We start from the raw sequence: 26,730 nt of genomic DNA, 5'->3' as shown, positions 1-26,730 counted from the left end.
CCTATACGTGCGTTACTATGGAAATCAATATGAAATGTCAAAATGACATTTCAGTATTCTATATTTATTCAGTATTTCTATCAAGTACAAAAAAAGTATTTATTAATACATAGAATTGTCAAGTTTATATGATTCAACAGAAAATTTAAAAACGTGGTATATAAAAAGTTGTTTATTTCATGTCAACGCTTAGAATTTATAATTTGTCGTGTTCATGTAAAATAAATAATTTGAATATATTATGTTTTGATTGTTTTGGAATCAGGACCGGAATCATCGATTCCTAATCTTGAGAACCCCTTAAAATTGTAGGATTCCGGAGGATTCATTGTTCTATTATGTTTGGTCATCACTCAGTCTCGTCGTGGAGCCAGTTATTTAAAAAATATCATTGGGTAACATCAAAAATGTAGAAAAAACCCATCTTCTATAGAGATGGAGCCTAAATGTATGAATTTGAAGCGAAAAAATTACATCCGTTCCACCTGTCCACCTGTTAAATTAGCTACAAGTTACTTTGCTTCACACTACTGCTATGACATTTATTTGCCAATTTGCAGGGCATATAAAAAGAGAATCCGTCACTATGAGTAAATCAGCAGCCAATACTACGTACCCACTACACTTCGGCGTTATTAGGATCAACAGGATCCAAAAACTATTACACTTTCGGTGAATTTGCCTCCCGCGAGTGAGGCTTAGCTATTGATATTTCCATGACCACCACATTCGTGGCGATGGTATTTTGTAGCGCATTTTCGAAGGTTTTGTCTTATGTTATGGGTTCATACTAAAGAGCGTTATATGGATTATAAATGAAAACAATAAAAGTACTCCGTGTATTTGAACAATACGGTTTTTAGTATTTTTAATTAGTTGCCGCCAGATCTGTACATCACAATCTCGAATAGTATGTGGCAGCATGAGCTACGAAGCCATACGAGTTAGTTGGCCAAAGAGTAGGCGAGGCGAGTCAGTATTGGTTTGCCCCATAGTTTAAATGCCCACTCACTGGGCTTCGGTGTTAGCAAGTAGACAATCGTCCATCAGCGATGCCTAACGGATGGTTGGAGATCCTATGAGACTGATTGTCCTTTCCAGTTAATTCTTCAGACGTATTCATTCACTGATACTATGCACAATACAACAATATTCTTCTTTTGAGGGTTTCGATGTCTTTTGTAATGTAAGCAGTGCTCGAAATGGACCGGAGCGCCGTTCTGGTTAGTGAAATCTATAAAGTTATAGCTCCGTCTCGTGGACAAAATAATTTGACCGTCTGAGCTAGATATGACAATAACAAAAAATCTATCACACTTATGTTTATAAAATACACATAAAATTTGATAAACATTTTAATATCCTCAGAAAATTTTCGAGCGTTCCGGTTCGTAAACTTTTCCATTTCGAGCGCTGAATGTAAGGATATATCGTGGGTATTCTGCGAATAAGCATTAAGTCAAAAATACTAGTTTTGAGATAATCGAGTTTGAAAGTTTGGACGGTCTTAGCTTTTTTTATATATATAAAAGGCAAATTCCTTTCTGCGATATTGCTTTGAGTATGACTGGGTGCAGTTTCGCACGCAGAATTTTGTGAATATAGCCTGAGAATGAGAGAAGCAAATGCACTAAGTCCCTTTAGTGCCTTTTCTCTGAATAGATGTATGTCTTTTTGACTTATAACATAAATTATCTTCGCCAGTTTTATAGATATGACTGTGTGTGTTTTTGTAGACTATAGAGCGTACTCTTAATAAGATTACATCATCATTAAGTCAAAACAGCAACATTTTGACATAGTGCTTTTTCGCAGAATACCCACGATATGAGTGTTTCACAAGCATAGAAAACCAAATTCATTCTGGTTATTTTTGAGTACCTGAGCTATGTTCAAACATAATATTTGAGAATTTCTAATTCTGTAATTTTGAGTACATTTAAATTTTTATGTAAGGAATAGGTATATTTTATATATTTTATGAAAGGAGACAGTCCGCTTCCATTTATATTAATTACGATATTGAGTCAACACACTAAATAAAATTGATCCGGGCCAGAATCGGTTTCTAACGGTCGCATAACAAGGAGTGGCTGCAATTGAGTGTAATAATATTAAGTTATATTGTATGATTCCGTATGTACAAATGTAATTAGTTGTAAGATTGTAACAAATCTTTTTTCCTGGTCAAATTCCAAAAAGGTACCAGGTTCTTGATAGAATCGGTAATAGGTGTCTATACTTAGTCAATTCGGAGCAAACCTGTTGCTGAGGATAATTGGATTATGCTGTACTGTCCTTTCCCAAATAAATACCGTTCTTCCCATAAACAGTTGATAGTGTAGGGCTTCGTCCCATAGCCGTAATTAACACTACTCGCCTTCCAATCAGTGCCATTATTCCACTGTACCCACCGCAAGTGGAATGTATCGCAATGAAATTATTGATTTGTTGTTAGTCCTTGGTTACTCTAAGGCGTAAAACCCACTTAAAGCAGCAAGTGTGGCTCTTGCGCAAAATTTCACAAGTGGCGCGTAAATCAACGAAAATACAACGTAATCAAATACGCCAGCGCCCACTGGATTTGACGACGCATTATACGCGCCCGCCGCATGAATCACCGCTTCTCGGCGATACGAATGAAAGAAAATACAATGGAGTCCATTCATTGAACACAGCGAGCAAAATCACGCTCTGGACGGCGTCGTCGATCGACGGGCGAGAAGTCATTATTTAATAACAGAGATCTCATTGTTTAATTTTATTGCATGTCCTATATTGCGCTGGTTGAATAATGTCGTCGTAAATATTAATTACAAGCCCCGAAATAATATAATATTTTTATTGCTTTGTTATGAGAGACGCTGTAATAATAATTATTTTGTGCTGCTTGGGCCGCTTATTACATAGGTGAAGGGTAATGCGCGGCAAGAGACGTGTGATTATGGTTATGAATAAACGCTTCATACGCCGACTTCGCCCGCTCGACGCGTTCTATGGGCACTATCGCTAATAGTTAAAGCAATTGTCATGAGTCTATATAGACTCGATAATTCCTTCGCGATACATTAATTCTCTCGTGGTGGGTACAACTGAATAAGGTACAGGCCCAGTCTTAGAACGATTAGATATAATAGGACGTCGCGCCCGACATGGAAAAGAAATGACAGAAGAAAGTTGATTGACGTTGCCCTTATGAAGAATTTTTGTGTCTTACTTGAAGTTTTTTGCAAGGAAACCCAAGACCACAATGTCGCTGTCAATGTCTAAAAATGTAATCGTTTGTGCTGTCTTGATAGGTATTTTGCTAACGAAAGGTCTTGCATTTGCTAGTACTATACCATTGTTGCGGTTATTCCAACATTCCACCAGATGCATAATCCAAATGCATTTTGAATCATGCATGCACAAATCAACTTTTGTTAAAGAAAATACGAGGGTGGGTCAATAATTCCTTAGAAAAAAGCATTAAAACAGTTTTTATTTTTGTATTTTTTTTTTATTTCTCAACATAATCTCCTTGGAGCTCAATACACTTGGTTAGACGTTTCTCATTTTTTTTTTAAACCGTCAGAAAAATAAGTTTTCGGAAGGTCTTCAAAATAAGCATTTGTCCGATCGATGACTTCTTCATTTGAAAAAAAACGTTGTCCACTTAGCCATTTTTTTAAGTTTGGGAAAAGGAAAAAGTCACTGGGGGCTAAATCTGGCGAATACGGTGGGTGGTCGACCAATTCGAACTTCAATTCTTCAATTTTAGCCATTGATCGTAAACATGTGTGAACACGGGCATTGTCCTGATGAAAGAGGATTTTTTTCCTGTTTAAATGAGGCCGTTTTTCTTCAATTTTGTTTTTTAGCTGGTCCAATAAAGATGCATAATAATCCCCTGTTATTGTTTTTCCTTTTTCCAAATAGTCAACGAAAATAATTCCACGTGCATCCCAAAATACAGTAGCCATAACCTTACCAGCTGATTTTACGGTTTTCGCCTTCTTTGGACATGGTTCGCCTTTCGCAATCCACTGCTTTGACTGTTTTTTCGTCTCGGGAGTATAGTGGTGTATCCATGTTTCATCTACAGTCACAAAGCGACGATAAAATTCATCCGGATTGCGTTGCATGAGCGACAACAGGGCTTTAGAGGCCACCACCCTATTGCGTTTATTGTCGACTGTGAGCAAACGCGGCACCCATCTTGCAGAAATTTTTTTCATGCCCAATTTGTCATGTAAAATAGAAATGACGCTACCTTTTGAGATCCCTGTAACCTCAATTATCTCACTCAACTTTAATCTTCGGTCACTTAACACCATATCGTGGATTTTATTGATCATTTCTGGTGTAGTCACCTCTACAGGACGTCCTGAGCGTGGTTCATCCTTTGTTGATGTACGACCACGTTTAAATTCATTTAACCAGTTATAAATAGTTGCAAGTGAAGGAGCAGATATGCCGTGAACTAAATCCAACTCATTTTTTATTTCCTTTGCTGTTAACCCTTTTATATTAAAATGTTTAATAACAGCTCTAAACTCAATTTTCTCCATTTTCCATTTTTCCATTTTCCACAAGCAAATTTTTTTTAAATGTACGAGAAACACACAACAACCCGACCAATCTGCTTGAAACTTCGCAGGATACTGAATCGGTAGTGCCGCTGCATGAAAACAAACCGCTTACAGTACTAGTCGCGCCACCTGTCGGCTTTTCTAAGGACTTATTGACCCACCCTCGTATTATCTAGCTAGAAAGCTGGAAAATATCACGCTATTATCAGCTGTAACTGTAAAAAAACCGAAAGCATTATACAACTGAAAGTTTTATCACTAATTAAGTGCATATTACGAGGCTCTCGACTCGATGTATGACAACCGCTGCCAATTGGATTTGTTCAAGTAATTCCAAACGCAAATACGAGAAAGATTTTTACGTAGACACAGCACTCCTACATCCGCTGTGTGTTTAAAATTCGTTGGAGAAGAAGTTACTTTGTAGATATTACACACAACAGGAAGAAACGTAGGTAAGCAGATTATCTATGACTGACGAAATCACGATAACTGATTAGTAGATTTAAAATTTCGAACGTCCTAAACCATTTGACAACAATATATTGGTGTTTTTTCTTGTTCTAATTGGATTGATTATTACAACGTTTTTATTAGGTCGTATTCTTATTTGTCCGGTGGTTGTTTGTCCCGTACAAATGTTGCAATCGATTTTTAATTAACTTCCTGACTAGCTAGACATTTGAAACTTTTATAATATATCAGAACACGATGCCAATGCATTTTTTTTAAATACTTTAGTAGAATTAAATTCATTTTCAGTTAATTCTGTTTTGTATGAAAAGATATTTCGGAAGAAATCCGTAATGCAATCCACTATTATTAGTTGCTAGGAAATTATTAATATATACGTGCATTACTATTGAAATCAATATGAGTGTCAAAATGACATTTCAGTATTATTTCTATCAAATACAATTTTTTTTGATCGTTTAAGCTTGTCAAGTCAAGTTTATATGATTCAACAGAAAATTTAAAAACGTTGTACTTATATAAAAAGTTCGTTTTGTCTTTAATGTCTGTAATTAGTTTTATTTGAATTAGCGGTAATGTGTATATTTTTACGTAGGGTGATGCCGAAGAAACCCTTCTTCCAAATTCTTTGTGTGATGCAGGGAGACCTAACAATTTTGTAGGTTTCCCAACTTGTTATCTAAGGAAAGATCAATGGTACGTAGCAGATAATAGCGCAAAGATCGCCCCGATGCTGGCCGACCTCCGCTAGGAGATGGCACGATAAGATATGGTTTTACTGTGTATTGTTGCGCATTGGTCAATCACTATTAGGTATTAACAAACCGCCCTTTTAGGTTTCGGAAGGATACGTAGAAGAATCGCAGGAGAGATGATTTATTGACACAGTAGAAATTACGAAATATTGTAGGCATATATAATATTGTGTTTCAAATTCAAAACGTTCACAATATGACATTAAAAAACAAAGAAACAGTGTAAAGAAGAAATAAATATTTATGCAGTATCACAAAAACAGTATGAAAAGTAAAGTAAAAGGTACAAAATTATAAAAAAAAATTAAATATAAATTACAAAGCATAGAAGCACACCGAATGTGGCCTATTTTAAGAATTTATAAAACAACGTCCACCTATATTCATCCTCACGTAGATGGAATATATCAACATCCGAAGCGAATTGGTTGAACAAAATTATTGCCCTCCCAATTGGCATCACCAATGGCAGGTTAGTTCTGCTCCTCCAACGCGTGTGCAGGGAAGAGTTTCAAAGTACTTATTTAGAACGCGTCTAACTGGTCCGATATGGAGGTCGATACAGTCCAAATTTAAATATATCTTATATTATTATTATTATTTCTCTCACTATAGAGTGCGTGCACAGGTGAGGTGTATGATCAAAAGAGTGTCTTTATCAGACGGCTAAATGGCGGATCTTTCAAATAAGGAGGAACGCACTCTATGAATTTGGGGTAACGTCAACCAATTTGTCTTTACGTCCGTGCGCCGGCGGGGAGATTTCAGATAGGTGCCATCATAAAAAACAGGTGTTAGTACGTACGTGTGATACTGCTTTAGTGAATAATTAAATTTTAATAACTATTATTTTTATTCAACGAATAAGACACAAGATTTCAGAATGTAACATTCTATGTGCTGAATATACCGACATAATTCGGAATACGCAATTCGATAAGCGTTTCAAGTAACAACTACTAGTTAAAATCGTCGTGATTCAATAAGATTCCCGTAGCTTAATTGGAAAAGCACACTGGCGCGAATCCAGTTCAAGTCCCGTCGGATGTCGTATTTTTTTCTTCTACAAAATGATTTTTGAAGTTATACTTCTTTTGGGGCGAGAGTGAAATTGAGAGCTGCGCGCGCACACCGTTACGACATTGAAAATAGCTGCGAATCAGTCAGCTGTATACAAACGCAAGTTTGATAGTAGAATTGTTCCGTCGCCTAGGCAACGAATTTATTATTGTTGGCCATTTGCAATTCCTTATGTAAACAAAACTGTTACTTTAAAAATAAAAACAACGAGAAATAACAAGGTAATTAAGAGCTACGTTAAAGTGCCCACCACCACCCGTCATATATGCACAACCGTGGATATGCACGGCCGCTTTCTATGACGCTTTAAACGTGTCTGAAAGAAGTGATTTTAAGTGCTCATTCCGTCCCGAGACGGAGCCGCACGGGACTGATGCTGCAACCATGCACCGTAGTGCTTAAAGAAGAAAGTTAAGAAAGAAAATGTTTGTTTTTGGACTGGCTCTGCTGTCCGCTGACGTTAAGCGCTTTGTGTACCCGCATACTGAGTGTCACGAATTGAAATGGATGAGTCTACAGAAGAGTCGGGACTATCCCGCTCCCCATACGACGCTGCAAATTTCTCAAATGCCGCAAAGTTGGCCTCGGTTGCTACCAGATCTCCATGACCAATTGGGCCCGTGTGAGGACGGACCCTGGCAAACAGCTCCGCTCGTTCGAATTCCATAAGCGGGCAATCCCAGAGGATGTGTTCAACATCTTGGTGGTCATGCCCGCAGGTACAACCCGGCCCATCTACTATCAAGCCAAACTCGTGGAGTCTGGCGGCGAAGTTTCCATGGCCGGTGAGGAACTGGCTAATCCAGTGCGAAGGTTGGAGTCTTCTAGTTTGGTGCCTGCAGAATACGTCTGGAAAAAAACGGTAAGTGTGCCGCCCCTTGGGGGAGGCGGTCCACCTCGCCTGCCATGCCGCAAATGCGGTCTTGTACACAATGTCACTTACAGTCTTTCTGTAAGGAACGTCCTCGGATCTCTGCGGTGGTGTCAGATGGACACCGGCGAGTATTGTGCTGATCCCCCTCAAGAGGAGGGTGATCGATCCTCTGACTTGGACGTGCAGATCGAGGGGTAGCACCCCCGCGAGTACGGCAAGCGCGTCAGTAGAAGTTGTGCGGTAGGCTTTGGTAAGCGAGATCAGCGCAAGTCGCTGCCCGCTTAATAGTGCGCGTCTCACGAGAGTTAAGGAGTTTACTCGGGAATGCCAAATGCTGGAGGCGTAACCGGCAATTCCCATGAAAATTGCGCCGTATGCAACCTTAAGGGCTCTAGGCTTAAGTCCCCAATTGCTGCCCGCCATTCGGGCCATTCTCTGATAGGCCGAATTGGCCTTAGAGACGGCCGTCTTGGCGTGGTGAACGAAAGACAGCTTGTCATCAAGAATTACTCCCAGATACGTAACCCTTTCGGAGAAACGCACTGAGGTCTGGCCAAAACGAACCGTGGGCGGCCGTCGAGTTATGTTGACCCGAGAACTACCCCTGAGGAGGACAGCTTCCGTCTTGCTCGGGGCAAAGGTCAGCTTGTTCAGCAACCCCCAATTAAGGATTCTGCCCAAGGCGTCCGTGGCTGCACGCTCAAGTGCCGGTCGGCTCGTCGCCCCAACAAGCAGGAGCAAGTCGTCGGCGTACGCAACGAGCGTGCAGCCCGGAGGCAGTGGCAGGGACAGAACGTCGTCAAACAGAATGTTCCACAGAAGGGGTCCCAGGACGGAGCCCTGGGGACACCCCATGGTGGTCCTCCTGTGAATCAGGCTGGGGCCGGAGTCGTAGGTTATCTCCCTATTGCTGACGAAGAATCTAGGTTAGGTTAGGTTTGTTTTTGTTTTGTTACGCCAAAGAAGTATAACTTCTAACGCGCGTACATAAGTACACGCACCGATTTTTTTCTAGTGTGTAGGTATGTATATGATATGCATGAGATGTTTTCAAATTATGTATATGAATAAATAAAGACAAATTTAATTTAAAATTAATTAAATGCCTTCATTATAAAAGGTATTTATTATGAGGTAATATGTACTAGCTGCTGTGTTTTCCATAAACCGAACGCCTCGCATCAAAACCGCGTAACCGCAGCAATTGTGTCTATTTATTAGTGACTCCATTTTTTGTAACTTACTACGAAATATCTTCACTTTATGAGTACCATTGTACACTCGGCGACCACACCCACGCGATTATATTACGCCTAAGTTCAGTTGACACTGCGCCATATAAGACGCGTTTGTTATTGAGTTATTTTTTTCAACGGGTTATGGACCTTGCAAATTATTAGATGCTGGACGGTCGCGTCAAAATAAGTGCTCGATTTTGCGAATTGCAGACTGCTGAGAGTTTACAATCCCGCCTGATTTTTTGACCCCAAAATCCCCGATTAAAAATGATGAAATCCCGAGATTTCGGGTATTAAATGAATTTTGAAAATAAAATGCTGTTAATGAAATAAATTTTCAGATGTAATTGGTTTATGTTTTATACTATTACTTTTGAGTAATTTTTTGCGACCCGAGTTTCGTCTTTTTACATGTTCAGGCACTATGCAGAATTTATATGTGTACCTACCTATACAAAATTAATACATTATTACAATAATGTTGTTTAAAGATAATGGTAGTTTATAAACAAACAATAAAATAATTTAAATTTCGGAACAATTGTGATTTTCATACGGTTACGATTTCGGGGGAAATATGCGATACTTGTTTTAAAATAGCTCTGAAAAAATCCTAAAATAATGTCAAATGTGATTCTGAGCAGAGCGTTGGAGCGGAGCACGAAGCAGTGGAGCAATGGGGTTTTACCCGGAGCAGGAGCGGAGCCGGAGCACCGAAAATTTGTAGTGTTCCACTGCTCATGATGTTTTTTATTATTATTAAATTTTCGTCCTAAAATCCAATGAAAATGGTTGTATATTTGACACTACTTTGCAACACGAATTAATAATTTGAAACGCTGTCGAGTGGTAAATAACCTCACTTTTTTGACAGAAGAATCAGTTAATGAAATACGATTTGCTGTCGATTTTTTTTAATAGAATTAATAATGAAAAGGACGAATAATAAACCTTATTTCAAAACTACTTATTTTTTAATATTTGTATGCATATAATAATATACCTATTAAAATATTTTACCCGGAGCGGACCAACTCATAAAAGGGTCCGCTCCAACCCTCTAATTGTAGTGAAAAAAATGTAATTATTGGTTGATTCTGAAGTGAATTTTAACATTATCAATCTCTAACTGATTATTAAATTTCTTGCATGTTTTCTTATATAAAAAAATACGGTGCCTAACGGGGTTCGAATCCGCCCGCCTGGTACCATATATTTTCGAAGATAGTTATGTTAATAAAGTGTTTCAGAATTATGAAACGTATCCTCGGCGAAGAATGTTATTTCTTGTGAAGTATTCGTTGAATAAAAAAGCTCATCCATAATATGTTTGTTGTATACAGAGAAGCCACTTTTTGGTGGGGGAAAAACCATGATCTCTGCCTAATCTATTTTTTTTTTGATGAGCATGATGACCTCTGCGAGGTTGAAGTGAAACTTCTTTGGTATGTGTGCGGGGGTAGCAAACGGTTCTAAGGAATGTTTAACACTTACACCATGGATGGCAAACCTTTTTACGTACGCGTGCCAAATTTTCCCAAATAATATTTTTCGACTGTGACGTGCCAAGCAGTTTTTTTTATGGCGAAAATTTATTTTTTATTTTTTCAAAAGAAATAGTTTTGAAGAGTTCTATAAAAAGGTTTAAAAATTACAATTGAGTTATTGATATTCTATCTTTCACTGTATTTCTAGCCGAAGGCATATCTTTTTATTATTTAAATATTTTTTTCCTTGTTTTCAAATTATTCAAAGAAATCGTGGAAGCATTTATATTTACTCTTCTTTCATATTATATTCTCCTATATCACTGAGCGGTTTTCCATTTTTAGCGATTATGCATGAGGTAAAATAACGAGCAGTTATTATATTTGAGTGACTGCCGATAATTAATTTCATAAGGTTTGTTGATTGTATATTTTTATTTTCAATTCCTCGATCCTAAGGATCGACCTATGCAATCGTATATTTACTTTAAACGTAATGATTATTCTTTAAAATGATTTGGCTGCAATTATTTATACAATGCGATTTGTCATTATTTATGGATGTATTTCGTCGGTTCTATTTCCTCATCGATTTGTACCTAAACATAATATGAAAAACCGAAGAAAATTCGCATGGCTATGTCGTCGTATTTTTTTAATATTATAAGTAAGTACCTACTTACTTAAGTAGGTATATATTTATTTGTAAAACTTTTTTATGAAAAAAAGCATTTTTTAAATATATTATATAAAATATTTCTTTTCTCTACAAAATGAAACATTCGCGTGCCATGCAAAATCATCTCGCGTGTCATAAGTTCGCCATCCCTGACTTATACGTAACACCTAAGTATCACAAAGTATTCACTAGTACAGCTACCTACAATCGATATCTGTACATACCTACTCATATTATGATAATATTGATAATATATCATATACCCCCATATATTGTATACCTCGATACTCCCTGTATAGTACTTACCAAATACCCCAATCTTTGACCGCGTCACGCATCAGTATACCGGCTCCTCAGTGTCTGAGTATAATATGCTATTTTGTGACGAATTTTGATCTCACATTCTTGATCTTCATACGATTTTACGCTACTGCGTCTAAATCGGCTTCATTGTAAAAAATACCAATCCAGGGATTGATAATTCTTTCCAGGATCGTAATAACGACTTAAAGACAGATTTCGTACTGTGTCAACCTGGCTTTACATAGTTAACACATTAATTATTGCGTGTGACCCTGCATCATACATTTTTAGCGTAAGTATACTTACGTCATTTTGCACCGACGATTCGAGTTGTTCACTTATGAAATACATGATGATTGTATGTATTAATAAACTTTATATTTAAATAAATTTCCTCTCGTTCATGTTATATACCAGTGGTTGTCAAACTGTTTCGTCTCGCGGCGTCCTTCGTGTTTAAATTTTTCTTCATAGCGCCCTAAAAATGTCAATTGGTTCGATGGGTGAACTGTTCTCCACACAGTTTTTCAAATCGCCCTTAATTAGATTTAAAATGCCGGCATACATTATATCATTTCACATAATTCTTCATTGCTTCGGTATTTTAACCAGATACACGCTATTAATTTTTAAATTCTGACAGGTATCTACATTCACATCGCTTCTATCGCATTCTACTGTAGCAGTAATTCAGTTATTATCAATAGTGTTCATCCGGACAAACCCCCACCACAACATAAAACATCTACCCCTTCTCACCTGCGATTCTTCACCGTTTTCGTCCGGAGCAAGAATCTTCGCATTTCGCATTATTTCTTTAATTTTCCACCCTCAAGCAACGCATGACTCGATAGCCACACGGGGACGTAACCTATTGTAATTTCTCTCAGATCGTGCGTCAGTATGATACATTTTACTTTTACATGTTCTTCCACGGCGCTACATCCCGGGGTGGGATTTGGCCTCCTCCACAACCGCTCTCCACTCACTCCGGTCTCTCGCTACACTTCTCCAGTTACCGGGTCTTCCTATATGAAGCCAGTACACTTCTACGACGTCAGCCCATCTCCTTCTTGGACGGCCTCTGGGTCTCTTCCGTTGGGGTAGCCACGTCGTCATGATCCTTGGCGCTCTAACTTCAGGCATTCTCTCCACATGTCCCGCCCATCGTAGTCTTTGGGACTTACAGTATCTTATGATTGTTTGCTGTTCAATCAGCTCTTCCAACTCGTGGTTCATTTTTATTCTGTAGTTCCCATTTTCCAACGTGGGTCCAAAGATTTTGCGGAGTATTTTGCGCTCGAAGACAGCTAATCTATTTTCCTCGTTTTGAGTTAAGCACCAAGTCTCACAGCCATAAGTGACCACCGGCCTAATAATTGTTTTATAAATTAGAAGTTTACTTCTTCGGCCTAGAATTTTCGACCCCACCAGTCGCTTGCAGGCATGCCAGCATTTATTCCCGGAGATAAGGTGGATTTTTATCTCCTCTGCTGTCTTATTTTGGGTATTTAGGCTGGATCCGAGATACGTGAACTTGTCCACCCCTTCATATGCATGCTGTCCTATGACTATATTCTGCAGCGGTACCTGATCGCGTGTGCTGATCATATATTTAGTTTTTTGACTGGTTTATTTGCAGCCCAGCGTTTTCTGCTTTTTACTTTTACATAATATGTACATATTATTTTCCTTTTAAGTATTTTTGAAACCAGTTACTAATGTGAGAATGTGCTGTTCAAAAACGATTTCTTATAGTGAGTAGAAGCATCGTAGGTCACAAACTGGTGCAATAATAGTGTCTATCAGCGCGTTATGTTATGATTGTCGGGTTTTTTTTAAATACCTTGCGGGGCACCCAGGGCGTCGCGAGGCACGGGGCGCCGCGGCGCACAGTTTGAATAACACTTTATGTATATACTATTTTGTCACTCGGCACTTTAGTGGGACAGAATAGTTTGGTCGACAATGGCACGTTTTCATTGCCAGTCAGTGTCTCATATGTGGCAAATAGAAGCGATTAAATCATAAACAACAATAGGTCCATTGTTTTAGTGATTTTGTCGAATAACAGTAGTTATCTACGCATCAAGAGATCAGACCTTGGAGCTACACTATATAGTTTTGTCAAAGCGAGTTCAGCATGATTTCCGGCAACCGTTGCTGGGTAGTGAAGATAGAGCAGTGATTCGCAACTAAGCCCGCGGAACCCTGGTGTTTCACAAGACTTCTCATAAAAAATAAAAACAATTACAGGATCCGCAACGCCTTCTACATCGAGCCACTTACGGAGGTTGTGTAGCCAAGAGAATCTCTTTCTACCTACGTTCATGCTGCCCTCTATCTTTCCCAGCATTTTGAGTAATTCATATTACTCATAATACAGCCGCAGTATGGTCTTGTTTGTAGCTATAAGTTATATTCCGAGGGTTCTGGTGGAATTTGAATTTAAATTCTAATGGACGTAAGTTTTGTACTATTCCATTTGAGTCGATTTTTGGGACCCGGGTCTCTGTGTGCACTCATCAACAGGTAAATACACATTGCATTTGAGTGATTTGGTGAACTCCGTTAAATTCCGAATACATTACATTACTCAGTAATTACGACTTTACGCCTATCGATTGTGTTGTTAGTGAGTAGATATCTAATGATCTATTTGTACGGCAGGTTATATGAAAGTATGGTGAAGCAGGCTGGTATGGTTTAAAAGTATGGTGAGGCGAGCTGGTAATCAAGTTGCGGCAAAATTTCCACGTTAACATTATATTATATAGGTACGTTATAATGACCAAAATAAATCCTCCGTGATGCCCTGAATTTTTTTTATCGCGTCGCTATTTCTCGTAAGTTGTCGGCCATTGTTGGCCTGCTTCATTCAGTTGAATGAGAAAGCCGATTGCCCCTCTTTTTATTTAATACCTCTATGATTTGTACTTTGATTTGCTTTGACAATTTATACGCCTATTGAATGTATTATTAGTAATTAGGTAGGGTTTTTAGTGTGAGCCTTGACTTGATAAATAGGTGATAAAGTTTTTACCTACTATATTGTATTCATTTAGTATATAAGTTGAAATTGGTGAGTGCGCGTGTGCCTGACTCAAATGGAATAGTGTAAAACGTATAGAATATAAGTTATATTGTCTTAAAGTTTAAACCCCTTCATTGGTAATGTGAGCAACCCAGGCTTTCTTCATACCAGCTAAAGAATCCCAGAACGTGAAATGCTAATACCGAAATCCCGGTATTAAACATTACAGGGGATTATAACTACGTTAGCTGACATGTTTGATGTCGTCTGATAACACAATATACTTTTGCATAATTATTTTGAATATCGGTGACTGACCTTTTTATATGCGACGTGCTATTAACAACTCGAACGACATGTACTGCCGATGTGCATCTAATTGAATTGACCTCACAAATCTGTAGTGAGTTCACGTCCCCCGTTGCCAGTGTACAGTAGATATTTGCAGTTTTTTTTGTTTTTAATTTTATCCACCACACCTTGCCAGGACACTCCTTCGCGTCGTGAATCAAAATATCGACTGTGAAAGGAAAAAGGGCGTAATCCACACAACTCAAATTTTACAGGAGGCACAAAAACGTTGTTGTTATGGTTTTCGGTCAAAGTAAAAATACAAAAAAGACAACCTTGAAGTGCATGATAATTAATAATTTGGTTTTTATATACATACTTAATCTGATATTAATAATTTTTGAATTATTTAAAAGAAACCAAAAAAAATTATGGTTAAGTCGTTTTTCCAACGCTAATTCTTTTAGTTTTTTTTATCGATAGCTAAATTTATATAATAAATCGGCATTTATTTACAGCGTATATATCTTTTAGACACAACGTGTATTTAATTGAGTACAACGTTATTATGCAATAAACCTATTTTGAAAAACTGAGGGTTACGCCCCTTTTCCTTTTTATAGTTGATATTAAAGTGGGCACGTTAGAAGAAAATTTACTATACACACTTATTAAAATAATATAGTAATAACTAATATTCACGCAGGTTGTCCATAATAATTACTGTAAAAAAAATAGTCAATATTAATTATTGTCCTCACTTTTCACTTCTACACAGTGTTGCCAACAGTCACAGTTCACCAAAATATTCCAGTTGACACAATATAAATTATAAGCTTTGTATAATATTATTATATTTTCACAACGCGTGTGCGGGGGGAGAAGTATTAAATTAAAAACGAGGCTTGTTGCTTCGACATTCTGTTCGGTTCCGGTTCTGTCATAAAAAGGCGATATCAGTTTGTCTTTACCTACCAGAGGCACCTAGCGAAAAAATACGAAGCTTGCAATTTGAGACTTGTTGTTGATAATATACAATTTCAAATGTGTTAATTAATTAATAAATATGTAAGTATCTGAAAATACATTAAAAAGAAAAATGTAACAAAATTGGAAGTTGTTGAACTGGACCCCATCTTATTATTACATATATTTTATCATCATATTTATTATTAAAATTTAGTTTATTTAGTTTTCTAAGCATTGCCTAAGAGATTTTTGACTAATTCATAGTTTTTATATTTATTTTAAAAAAAAAACATCGATTTTTATTTAAAAAAATATAAATTTGTTTAACTTGAAATCCTTTTTATTTATATCAAATCGAGCTTCAATATTGGGACCGTACCTAAATATCGAATTTTAAAAACCATCTGCAATTTGTATTCTTGGTTCAATGAAAACAAATATGACAAATATGACTGACAAAGTGTAGTGTGCTACATCCACCCTTCGCCACTGCTTCCTTCAGTTTAATAAATCGTTACCTTACTTTAAAAAGGTTCTAACTGACATTTTGGCCTAAAATTACTTTTTGGTGTGAAAAGGTTCCATTAGCCATATTCTATTTATAATATACGTTCATTTCAGAGTCATCTATTGTCAAATATGGGAATTAGCAGTATGCCGGAGTTCTATCTCCATGTCTTTTTATATTCAAAATATGACCATTCCAAATTTCAAACGCTCATAGCTCAAAACATGGTCAAGTGCAATTAGAACCTTTTCAAAGTAAGGTAACGAAATGCTGATTTACTCCCAAGATCTAACTAGCCGTTAAGTCACGTATGTAACAAGATATCGCACGTGCATTTTAGACAGTACAGGTATAAGTCTACACCCAGCCGCCATTTAAATGTATGTTAATTATATGCGAGATTGATCGGTTTAGTTATCGCGAATGCCAGCTCTGGTGGCAGAACGAATCACTTGGCATGTCTGTCGACCGTCTTGCTGGGAGTAGTCATAACCACATTACACTATCAGTTAACCATTTCTGTCTATAATTAATTGCCTTTTTAGGACAATAACAAACATGGCGGCTGAGAAATTCGGAATTTGAATTCAAAATTACAATAATGCCAAAACGGGCGAACGGCTTGACAATGACAGATCAATATGGAGAAGCTTTATTTAGGTTATAGTTACTTGTACTGCAACCATTGGCGTTCTAATTGGACGTAACCAGGCGCGCGCACATATAAATAAATATCTACAAATTATTTACATATAGACAAATTAATGGAATATCACCCACTATAGCCGCGCTGCTTAAGCTTCGGCGTATGGTGGTTTTTCACGGCACGCAAATTTTTTATTTTGAAAGGAAAAAATATCCTATAATAATAATAAATGACAGATCGCATTGTATACAAAATACCAGGCAAATACTCTTCAAGAATAAGCATTACGTTTAATGTAAATAATATAATATGTCCGTCCTTAGGCTCTATGCGTCGCATATAATATTATAGCACTAATCTCATCAGGCGGCGGGGGAGAGATGTTGATAGATTTACATTTTACAATGATTGAGACTACTGTAGCGAGAGAATGCGTCATCTGATCGGAGAAATGTTGATGTCAATTTGCGCACTAAGAACCAAACTATCCACAAAAATGGCTGTACCAAATAAGAAACAAAAACGTAGTGGAGCTTGTAGTAGTAATTCTGGCAGACAGGTTTTAAATTGGTGGACGGAAATGTATGGTGTAATTGAAAGAAGTGGTAAAGCTTTATGTGTGCTATGTGCTGTGAGTGGTATCTAGAACATCATCATTTTTAAAAAACTTGAAAGTCTTGAAAACTGCTTTTAGTCTGGGTACGAGGAATGCATTTTGAAACGAGCGATTTTACGGGGATGAAGCGACGAGAAGCTATAATTGAGGCTGAGGAAGTCGGTTGTACCTACCTTCTAGATTTTCTTGACTCCACCCCTACGCCACCTTAAAAATCAATGGAAAAATATTATGAATTTTTTTTTAAATTTTAAATAATTTCAGTGTTGCAAAGTGTCAAATATAATATTTTCGTTGGGTTTTAGAACGAAAATTTAATAATAATAATTACAATATAAAAAGATTTTTTTATAATACAAAGTTTTTAAATTTTCTGTTGAATTATTATGCTCAATATGCTCAAACTTGTACTTACTTGATATAAAGTAAATAAAAAGCAAACAAATATAGAATACTGAATTGTCATTTTGACATTTCATTTTGATTTCCATGGTAACGCACGTATATATTAATAATTTAGTTGCTAGGACCACCCATTAGCAACCAATAATAGTCTTTTACTTTTTACGAATATTTCTGAAATAACTTTCCATACAAAACAGAATTAACTGAAAATGAATTCAATTCTGCTTAAAGATGGCTAAAAGTATTAAAAGAATACATTGTTTCAAATGTCTAGCTAGTCGGGAAGTTAGTTAAAAATCGATTGCAAGATTTGTACTGGACAAACAACCACCGGACAAACAAGAATACGAGCTAATAAAAACGTTGTAAAAAAAAAAACGTCCGAGCAGTGGAGCACTACAAATTTTCGGTGCTCCAGCTCCGTTCCTGCTCCGGGTAAAACCCCATTGCTCCACTACTTTGTGATCCTGCTCCGTGCTCCGCTCCAACGTTCTGCATAGTAATGACTAATGGGTACTATAATATATTTGAAAACTTAACTCTACTTACAATACTAATCACGTTAATGTGTGCCACTGTCCTGATTTAAATATTAAAATTTGGGGAAGTGTTCAAGTATAAGTCAATGACACTTAACATTATAATTATTGTTAGAAGTTTCACTCAATAACGAGTCAGTATTGATAATACATTAAATCGTCAGATAAGACTTAATCCGGCCCTTTTAAAAAATATTTTCCTGAGCATTAAACACGATTAATCTCCCCTTTTCGTATTCGGGAAATTGTTCAAATTATCTTCGGTATTATATCATCATGTTCAATATCCATTTTCTGTATAAATTTGAAACATCGTCGTATTGTACAATACAATGTTTTGAGAATTAAGTGTCTACAAATTTAATGGCGTAATATATTATGTAAATCATTAGTTACGAGCAGTTTTCATAGCACCACATACCTACTATTTAGTAATAGAATATTATTGCATTGCAGCTATTTGCAAATGCGCATTAATACACAATGAAATACAAATTAGGTACTTACAACATTATTAATCATTCACTGCTGACTAGATAATGTTTTTTAATTGCCACTTTTAAAATGCACGTTAATTACATCCATCGGCCGCCTGGTCATTACGCGCCATGTGCGTCTTCAGCGTCCAAAGTATTAATGGTCGTGAAATAGATAATGGATAATATGATACAGGTTCGAATCCTGCCGGGTATTTTTTTTTCTCAATTATGCATGTTCAATAAAAGACTGGTTCATTCCTAATAAATCTTGTGAATTAATCGTTGAATAATAAAAAAAAAATCAGATTTTCAAATTTCAAATACATTCCTACGGTGAACATTACAAATTATAAATTTAAGACGTTCACAAATAAATAGTAGGTATCTATTAAAACAGTGTAATGAAGAAATAAATATATGAGTAGATAATATGCAGTATCACAAAAAACAGTATGTACTTATGAAAAGTAACGTAAAGGGTAAAACCATTATAAAAAATATAAAGCATAGAAGCACACCGAATGAGCTTAGTGGACCCTATTTTAATAATTTATAAAACAGCGCCCATCTAATACTCATCCTCACGTAGGTGGAATATATCAACATCCGAAGCGATTTGGTTGAACAGAGTTGTTGTTATTGCTCTCCCAATTGACATCACTAATGGCAGGTTAGTTCTGTGCCTTGGGAGAACAAACAAATGAGGCGCCCGGTTTCTAAGATAGCTATCAACGATACACGAGTCAATACCACCAAGAATGGCATAGTTCTCATTTACACCACGTATTTAGTCGAAAAAAATATCTTCTAGCATTTAAACTACAGTAATATTTTATAGGTATGCTGAAGTAGCAGCAAAATAGTTAATTATACAATAAATCAGTGCAAGATTATGCCGGCGTACATTTTAAATCGCTGTCTTGAAAATGTATTCTTGGGGGCGGTCCGAAACGTCCGACACCCGTGTTAGACAATATGTCTATCTTCAATTGATAATTTACGTGTAAAATGGCTTTCGGGGGAACCAATCTCCGCGCAATTACGCACCGCTGAAGTGGGAAAAAGCAATTTCGTTTTGCGGAATTCTTCGTATTTTTGAAGCCTGGCTCTTCCGAAATTGGACAATTAGCGGATAGAAAGGATTTATTTCGCTTTTTATATGTACACTGTCTTATTACTCTAGCCTGATCCGCCGCTGCCTGCCGAAAACAATGCGGCCATTTTAATTGCAAAAAAATGTAAAGTACCCATCAGGTTTTGTTTATTGTTCATAATTTATATTTGCAAATAAAACCATTCCACGCAATTCCATTAACGTAATTCGTAATAATAAGGTATCTATACTTACTTACCAATAAAAGAATTTAGGCTCTAGAATTCAGTGATTTACAGCCGGGTACGCGGAACCCTGGGGCTTCGCGAGAATTCACGAAAGGTACGACTGACTCAAATTTGGCAATAGAGCAAAGAAAAAAGGTTTAACATGACCTATATTTAAACAATTAAGTACAATTTTAAAGTTAAATGTAATAATTACAAGATAAATAGAACTTTTTATAAACCGCGTTTTTAAATTTTTTGTTGAATCATATAAACTTGACAGTTCTATGTATTAATAATTTAGGACAAATAAGGCAATTGTCAACAAATCATTTTTTTGCTATTTTGCAACAAACAAATATAGAATACTGAAATGTCATTTTGATTTTCATAGTAACGCACGTATATATTAATGATTTAGTTGCTAGGACCCCCTTAGCAACCAATAATAGTGTTTTACTTTTTACGAATTTTTTCCTATACCTATAACTTTCCATACAAAACAGAATTAACTGAAAATGAATTCAAGTCTGCTTAAAGATGGCTAAAAGTATTAAAACAATGCATTGTCGTCGTGTTCTGATATATTCTAAACGCTTCAAATGTCTAACTAGTCGGGAAGCTAGTTAAAAATCTTCAATCGTCCAATACAAATTTTGGACAAACAAGAAAAAATTTGTACTGGACAAACAAAAATACGAGCTAATAAAAACGTGGTAAAATAATATATTCTTTGACATGTCATGTTTATGTTTCTCCCATATATCTTAGTCACGTCCAGAAGTTAACCGACTTCTATTATTTTTGTGTTTTCTGGGTGACACTATGCCTAGTGGTTTGCAAGTCTCTTATGTACTCGTAATTAACCCCTCTGGACCTTAATATAATAATTTGTCGGCCGAGATTAGAAAATACCTACTTCAACGGTTCCACCAACCAACAAAACAACCCCTTGGCTCTTTGCTCTGAAGTCTGAATCAAACGCATAGCTTTTATATGTCGTACCCCCATTGTTACACGGATTTGGGATACCAACAAAATGTAGTTGGATTTATTCTGTATAATAATAATATATCCTGTGGCAGACCTAACTAATTGTCCCCGATTGCACTCGTCGGGACAACTTGATAGCGTAAATTAAAGTAATTGTCTCAGGAGAAAGACATTGCCAAGTTAAAACGTCCCAAATACCAAAGGAAGTTAATTCCTTGCGTAATTACTTGCCTTACTCACTGACGTATCGTGGCGGTGGGCAGGTGGTGCACTGTTAATTGCTGCACATTCAAAGGGCTAACTCAAAAATCAATAAAAAAAGTGATAAATATGCCGTATCGTATTCCGACGGTCAATTATCCCGGGATGTGAACTGTCACGCGTGATATTATTTTAACACGGCCTTTCAAGACCGTGTTAACTGCTTTAGAGTGAGATATGAGTCCGACAACAAAATTACATATTTGAGAATTAAGATGCAACAATTTTGGACATTTACCACAAGCTGTCAAGTGTCGTTGAGTAACAAGTACCATTGAAGTTAATGGCCCCCACTAAACCACACCCGGTATTAATCTGGCGTATCATGGAAGCCTACGTCTGAATGTGAAGCATCATTTTTTATGACTGGGAATGTCTCCGGAGCAGTTACCCAAGACTGAGGTCGCACATGCACTCGATTGTGCTTAGACCGGATTTACAATTTTACAATAAAGAGTACTTACCTATGGGAGAGAGGAACACGTAGAGGCAAAATTAAAATAGTAGTAAGTAACGGAAGTTAATTCAAAACTACCGAACAATCTAAGTGAAGAGATCTTCACGTTGGCAATATGACGCCGCAAATTTTCTAAATGCAACCTTTGTGGCGATATTTTTAATACGTCATACTTGATTCCAAATGCATCCGATTTGAATCAAGTATGTAATACGCAGTGCCGTGTGTCTAAGTCCGCTTATCACCGTGTTACCAATTATTGTAAAAAAACTGCATTGGGAATTGCTCCGAAGTCCGAGTGATATTCGTGTTATTTTGGTTAGGATCAAGAATAATTACAAGATAAAAAGAACTTTTTATATACCACGTTTTTAAATTTTCTGTTGAATCATATAAACTTGACAATTCTATGTAATAAAGGATTGTCAACAAATCATTTTTTTGCTATTTTGCAAGAAACAAACAAATATAGAATACTGAAATGTCATTTTGATTTCCATAGTAACGCACGTATATATTAATAATTTAGTTGCTAGGACCACCCCTTTATATATAATAGTGAATTGGATTGCCGATTTCTTCCGAAATAACTTTTCATACAAAACCGAATTAACTGAAAATGAATTCAATTCTACTGAATGATGGCTAAAAGTATTAAAAGAATGCATTGGCATCGTGTTCTGAAGTTAGTCAAAAATCGATTGCAAGATTTGTACTGGATAGACAACCACCGGACAAACAAGAATATAAGCTAAGAAAAACGTGGTATAAATAACGGAAACTTGTTACCGTGTTACCATGGTAACTAGTTAAAATAGCCCTGCTGGAATTGTTTGTTTTTTTCAAACACCTATCTACTCCCTGACAATTGGACGCGATTAATTAACATTGTCGTATCTGATGAAGGCTTGGTACATTATCCTATCCTTTCGATTTCTATACATTGGCGGGCTACATATTCATTAGCAATAATATAATCTGTTTTTTTCTTTCACAGACATACGGATCGGGACGATGTGTCAGCGCGCCATCGTCGACGTGCGCCCCCGGCACACTCCAGAGGGCGGTCAGAGCGCAGGCGGCGTCGGGGGGCCTGGGTGCCAGCCGGGCGCCGGTGCCAAAGTTCCACTTCCCGCGGGGAAGACCCCCGCCGCAGAGCACTGTGGACCAAGCCGTTCAGAGGGTGCAGAGCGCTTTCAACACCTTCCCGAACAGTCAGGTGAGACAATGATCTGTCACTACAGATTCGGGAGACATTTTTTCTTTCTTTTTCTTTTGACCATGTCCGATCCTAATAGCATCATAATATGGGCCTCTACAGAGTGGATGTTTGTATTAACAGATTTTATTTTTACGTGAAATTGATGTCAGCCACTTGCTCAACCTATTAGGTTCGTACTCTGACTCATACACAATTTGAAAAACAATATCTGTACTTGCCAGGCCCAGGATTCGAACCTGGACCCACGTTATTAATTGTCAACGCCCACGATGGCCGAGCGGTAATGTATCGGCTTATAATGTCGTGTGTTTGTTTTCGGGACCTAATAGGTTGAGCAAGTGGTTAAGATCCATTTCTCGTAAATACAAAAATCTATTAATTCATCCTCCAAATTGTGGATGTAGGTACGTAATATGATCTTCTTAGGATAGTGCACCTTGGGTACCACTGTATGTCTGCATTTTCCCACCGTTTTTCCACTCGCCGAGCAATGCCCGGCCCATTACCATTTTACCTGCTGGCGATCGCATACTCTTGTCTGCCTCCTTATCAATTGGTTTATTTTATGTTCTTTCCGCGTTATGCCCAAAATGCACATTTCCATACCATATTGCGCTGCTCATAGTTCTTGTATTTATTTAATGTGCATACGTGACCACTAGTAGCACACATCGGTTGAACACTACTATTTAGCCACAATGTGAGGTCACTTTAGAAGATGCTAGTCAGACGCCACATGCCAGTTTGATTTTGCGAGCGATCTTATCATACAATTGGCATTCAACTTGATGTTCGCGATAGACTTAGTTATTGGCCCGCTCGATTTGAGTGCCGTTGATTAGAATCGTTTTTACTTACTTTTGCCTTTGAAAATGTGTAGAACTGCCAAAGGAAATCTAACATTCTTCATGCACAAGTCGACTGCTTAGTCTGCAAACCGGCTAACTCCGTTTGGGCAAATTGTTCAGGAAAGAGAAAAACTTAATAATTTAACTATCGAGAGGAATTTAACAACTCCAAAAAACACTTTGGAACGTTTTTATTTACAAATCAGCTGCACTATGAATAAATTAATACACTATTGTAGCTTCCCTTTTATATATAAAGAGCGGAGTTGTTCCATTTACGATATTGGAAATTTGACACCTGCAGTTGGCTGTTTTGTTTGAAGAAGGATAACGTATTTATTTATAGGTTTAGGAGTAAGGTATAGGATAGTTTGTATGGGCATAGAAAACAAGCTTTATAACAGTAGTCGCCAAACTCAATAAGGATGTGAGATATTTTCAGAAATTGAAATTGTCTGGCGAGCTATTACTTGTACATATTCCTCCTTTATATTTTTTTATCATCGTCCTTATTATTATATTACTTAAAATAAATTAGGACTTCGAACTTCCAATAAAACATTAAATGAAAAATATATTGAAATAAGTGTGAGTAAAGTAAAAATAATTATTAGTGAAAAGAATGGTATTCACTTTCTTTCCTCAACATTTTTTTTCAATTCTCGGTGAGTACCTTGTCACTCCCACCCGAATGCAATTATCAAGATGTACATCTGTGAGTCTGTTTCTATATTTACAAGGCTTAAACTTCAGCTGAGGCATGGTCTAAAAAGATCGTGACTAGGCGATGCGTGGATTGTGCAAATGACGCGAGCCGAACGAAATATAATTTGTCATAAAAATTCAACATGCGTCCTTTTAATGTTATGTTTATTATTATATTCGTAATAATTATAGTATATTCATTGTCATGTTTTCTTTTTCAAGTACATGCGGAACGTTTTTTAGTCATCTTTCCACGATTTAAGAATATATTCCTCCGACGCCATCACAAAACAAATTGACGTGCTCACACCTCGACTGTCAGTCTCCGATTGGCGACGACTGCGAAATTTCGTTCCACATACTGTTGAAAATTATTTGCCGTTTCACTTATGTACGTTCTTAACCACTTTCAAAATGGAAAATGTTGATTCAAATAAGTAGGTAGAACAAAACAACGCCTTTATTTTGAGCGCAATTCGAACTAAAATTTGATACTTTTTTGAGGCCAAAATTTTCGACGATACAGCTGGATAGTTTTTCATTTCGGAGTCCATTAAGGAATGCTATACCTCAGTTGAGGCACAGTCTAAAAAGATCGTGGCTAGGCGATGCGCGGATTGCGGGTGCAAATGACGCATGTCGAACGAAATATAATTTGTCATATAAATCCTACATGCGTCCATTTAATGTTCTGTTTATTGTTCTATTAGTTACAATAATAATATATTCATTGACATGTTTTCTTTTTCAAGTAAATGGGTAACGTTTTTAGTCATCTTTACACGATTTAAGAATTAATACCCCCGTCGCCATCACGAAACAAATTGACGTATTGTCACCTCGACGTTCGCTCTCCCAATGCCACCGAGTCCAAAATTTCGTCGCGCCTATAGTTGAAAATTATTTACCGTTCCACTGATGTATCGTCTTAATAAAATTTGAGAGACAAATTTATAAATGAGAAAATATCCTACGCGGGCTACCGGAAATGCCACCGCGAGCGACCGTTTGGCGATCACTGCTTTATAATAACAAAAAATCTCACTTTTGGTCAAATGTGCAGTTAGCTGGTTTGCAGATTAAAAGCAGTCGAAGTGGCTTCTATTTTTACCCGTTCTGGCATAATTTTGTCAACGAGAATTTTAACACCGATGAAGACGCAGCAATTATCCACCGAGGGCGTCTCGTTGCCGATCTCTGGCATAAACTCCCGTCAAGTATAAAACTGTCAACTTTTAAAATGTTGCTTTCATTTACATCGCAAAGCCATGCAAATGTCAAGTGGTACTGACTTGCCCGTAGCATGGTTTCCACTCGCCTGCTTACCCGGTAAGTTCTTGAATACTTGTGTCTAATTTTGTATGCACGATGTGTCAACTTCGGAATTTTTAATGAGCCAACGTAGGTTACTGCGTTAGCTACCTTTTGCGCTATTGTTTTGTCAATAAGCACGTATTTTTAGACATTTACTATATTATCCGATAGTGTATATTCATTTTGATCGTGTTGTACTATATTTACTTTTGTTGTGATCATGTTATACCTTGGCAAGAGGTGGGGGTAGGCTGATCCGACATAAATAGTGCACACTGAACTTTGTCAGTCATTTAATTATTTGTTTTTATTGAATTAAAAATAGAAATTGCAGGTGGTGCCGGTTAATTTTACAACGCTTTTCTTAGCTCGTATTCTTATTTGTCCGGTACAAATCTTTCAATCGATTTTTAACTAACTTCCCGACTATCTAGACATTTGAAACTTTTAGAATATATCAGAACACGATGCCAATGCATTTTTTTAATACTTTTAGCCATCTTTAAGTAGAATTGAATTCATTTTCAGTTTATTCTTTTTGGTATGAAAAGTTATTTCGACACCATTATTGGTTGCTAGGTGTCTGGGGTCCTAGCAACTAAATTATTAATATATACGTGCGTTACTATGGAAATCAATCTGATATGTCAAGTAAATTTTTT

General features: G+C 36.9%; 1 protein-coding gene and 2 long non-coding RNA genes across 3 annotated transcripts in view; 2 read left to right on the top strand and 1 right to left on the bottom strand.

Moving 5' to 3' along the window:
• Positions 1-26,730, top strand: part of LOC147069028 (uncharacterized) — a 220,469-nt gene that overhangs the window by 167,778 nt on the left and 25,961 nt on the right. The window contains exon 3 of the mRNA XM_085951690.1: positions 22,977-23,198. Coding sequence (XP_085807816.1) covers positions 22,977-23,198 — 222 coding nt within the window. The remainder of the gene's footprint in view (positions 1-22,976; positions 23,199-26,730) is intronic.
• Positions 1-26,730, bottom strand: part of LOC147069029 (uncharacterized) — a 277,283-nt gene that overhangs the window by 236,338 nt on the left and 14,215 nt on the right. The window lies entirely within an intron of this gene.
• On the top strand, positions 2,087-6,095 carry LOC147069030 (uncharacterized). Its single transcript, XR_015071281.1, has 3 exons — positions 2,087-2,477; positions 3,017-3,439; positions 4,748-6,095. It is a non-coding gene; the product is annotated as an uncharacterized LOC147069030 (long non-coding RNA).

Source organism: Rhyacophila brunnea, unplaced genomic scaffold, assembly GCF_057557595.1.
Source record: "Rhyacophila brunnea isolate RB1 unplaced genomic scaffold, BYU_Rbru_1.0 scaffold_24, whole genome shotgun sequence".
Lineage (NCBI taxonomy): Eukaryota > Metazoa > Arthropoda > Insecta > Trichoptera > Rhyacophilidae > Rhyacophila > Rhyacophila brunnea.
The sequence above is the reverse complement of the archived record's forward strand: the minus strand, read 5'-3'. Positions and strand labels throughout refer to the sequence as shown.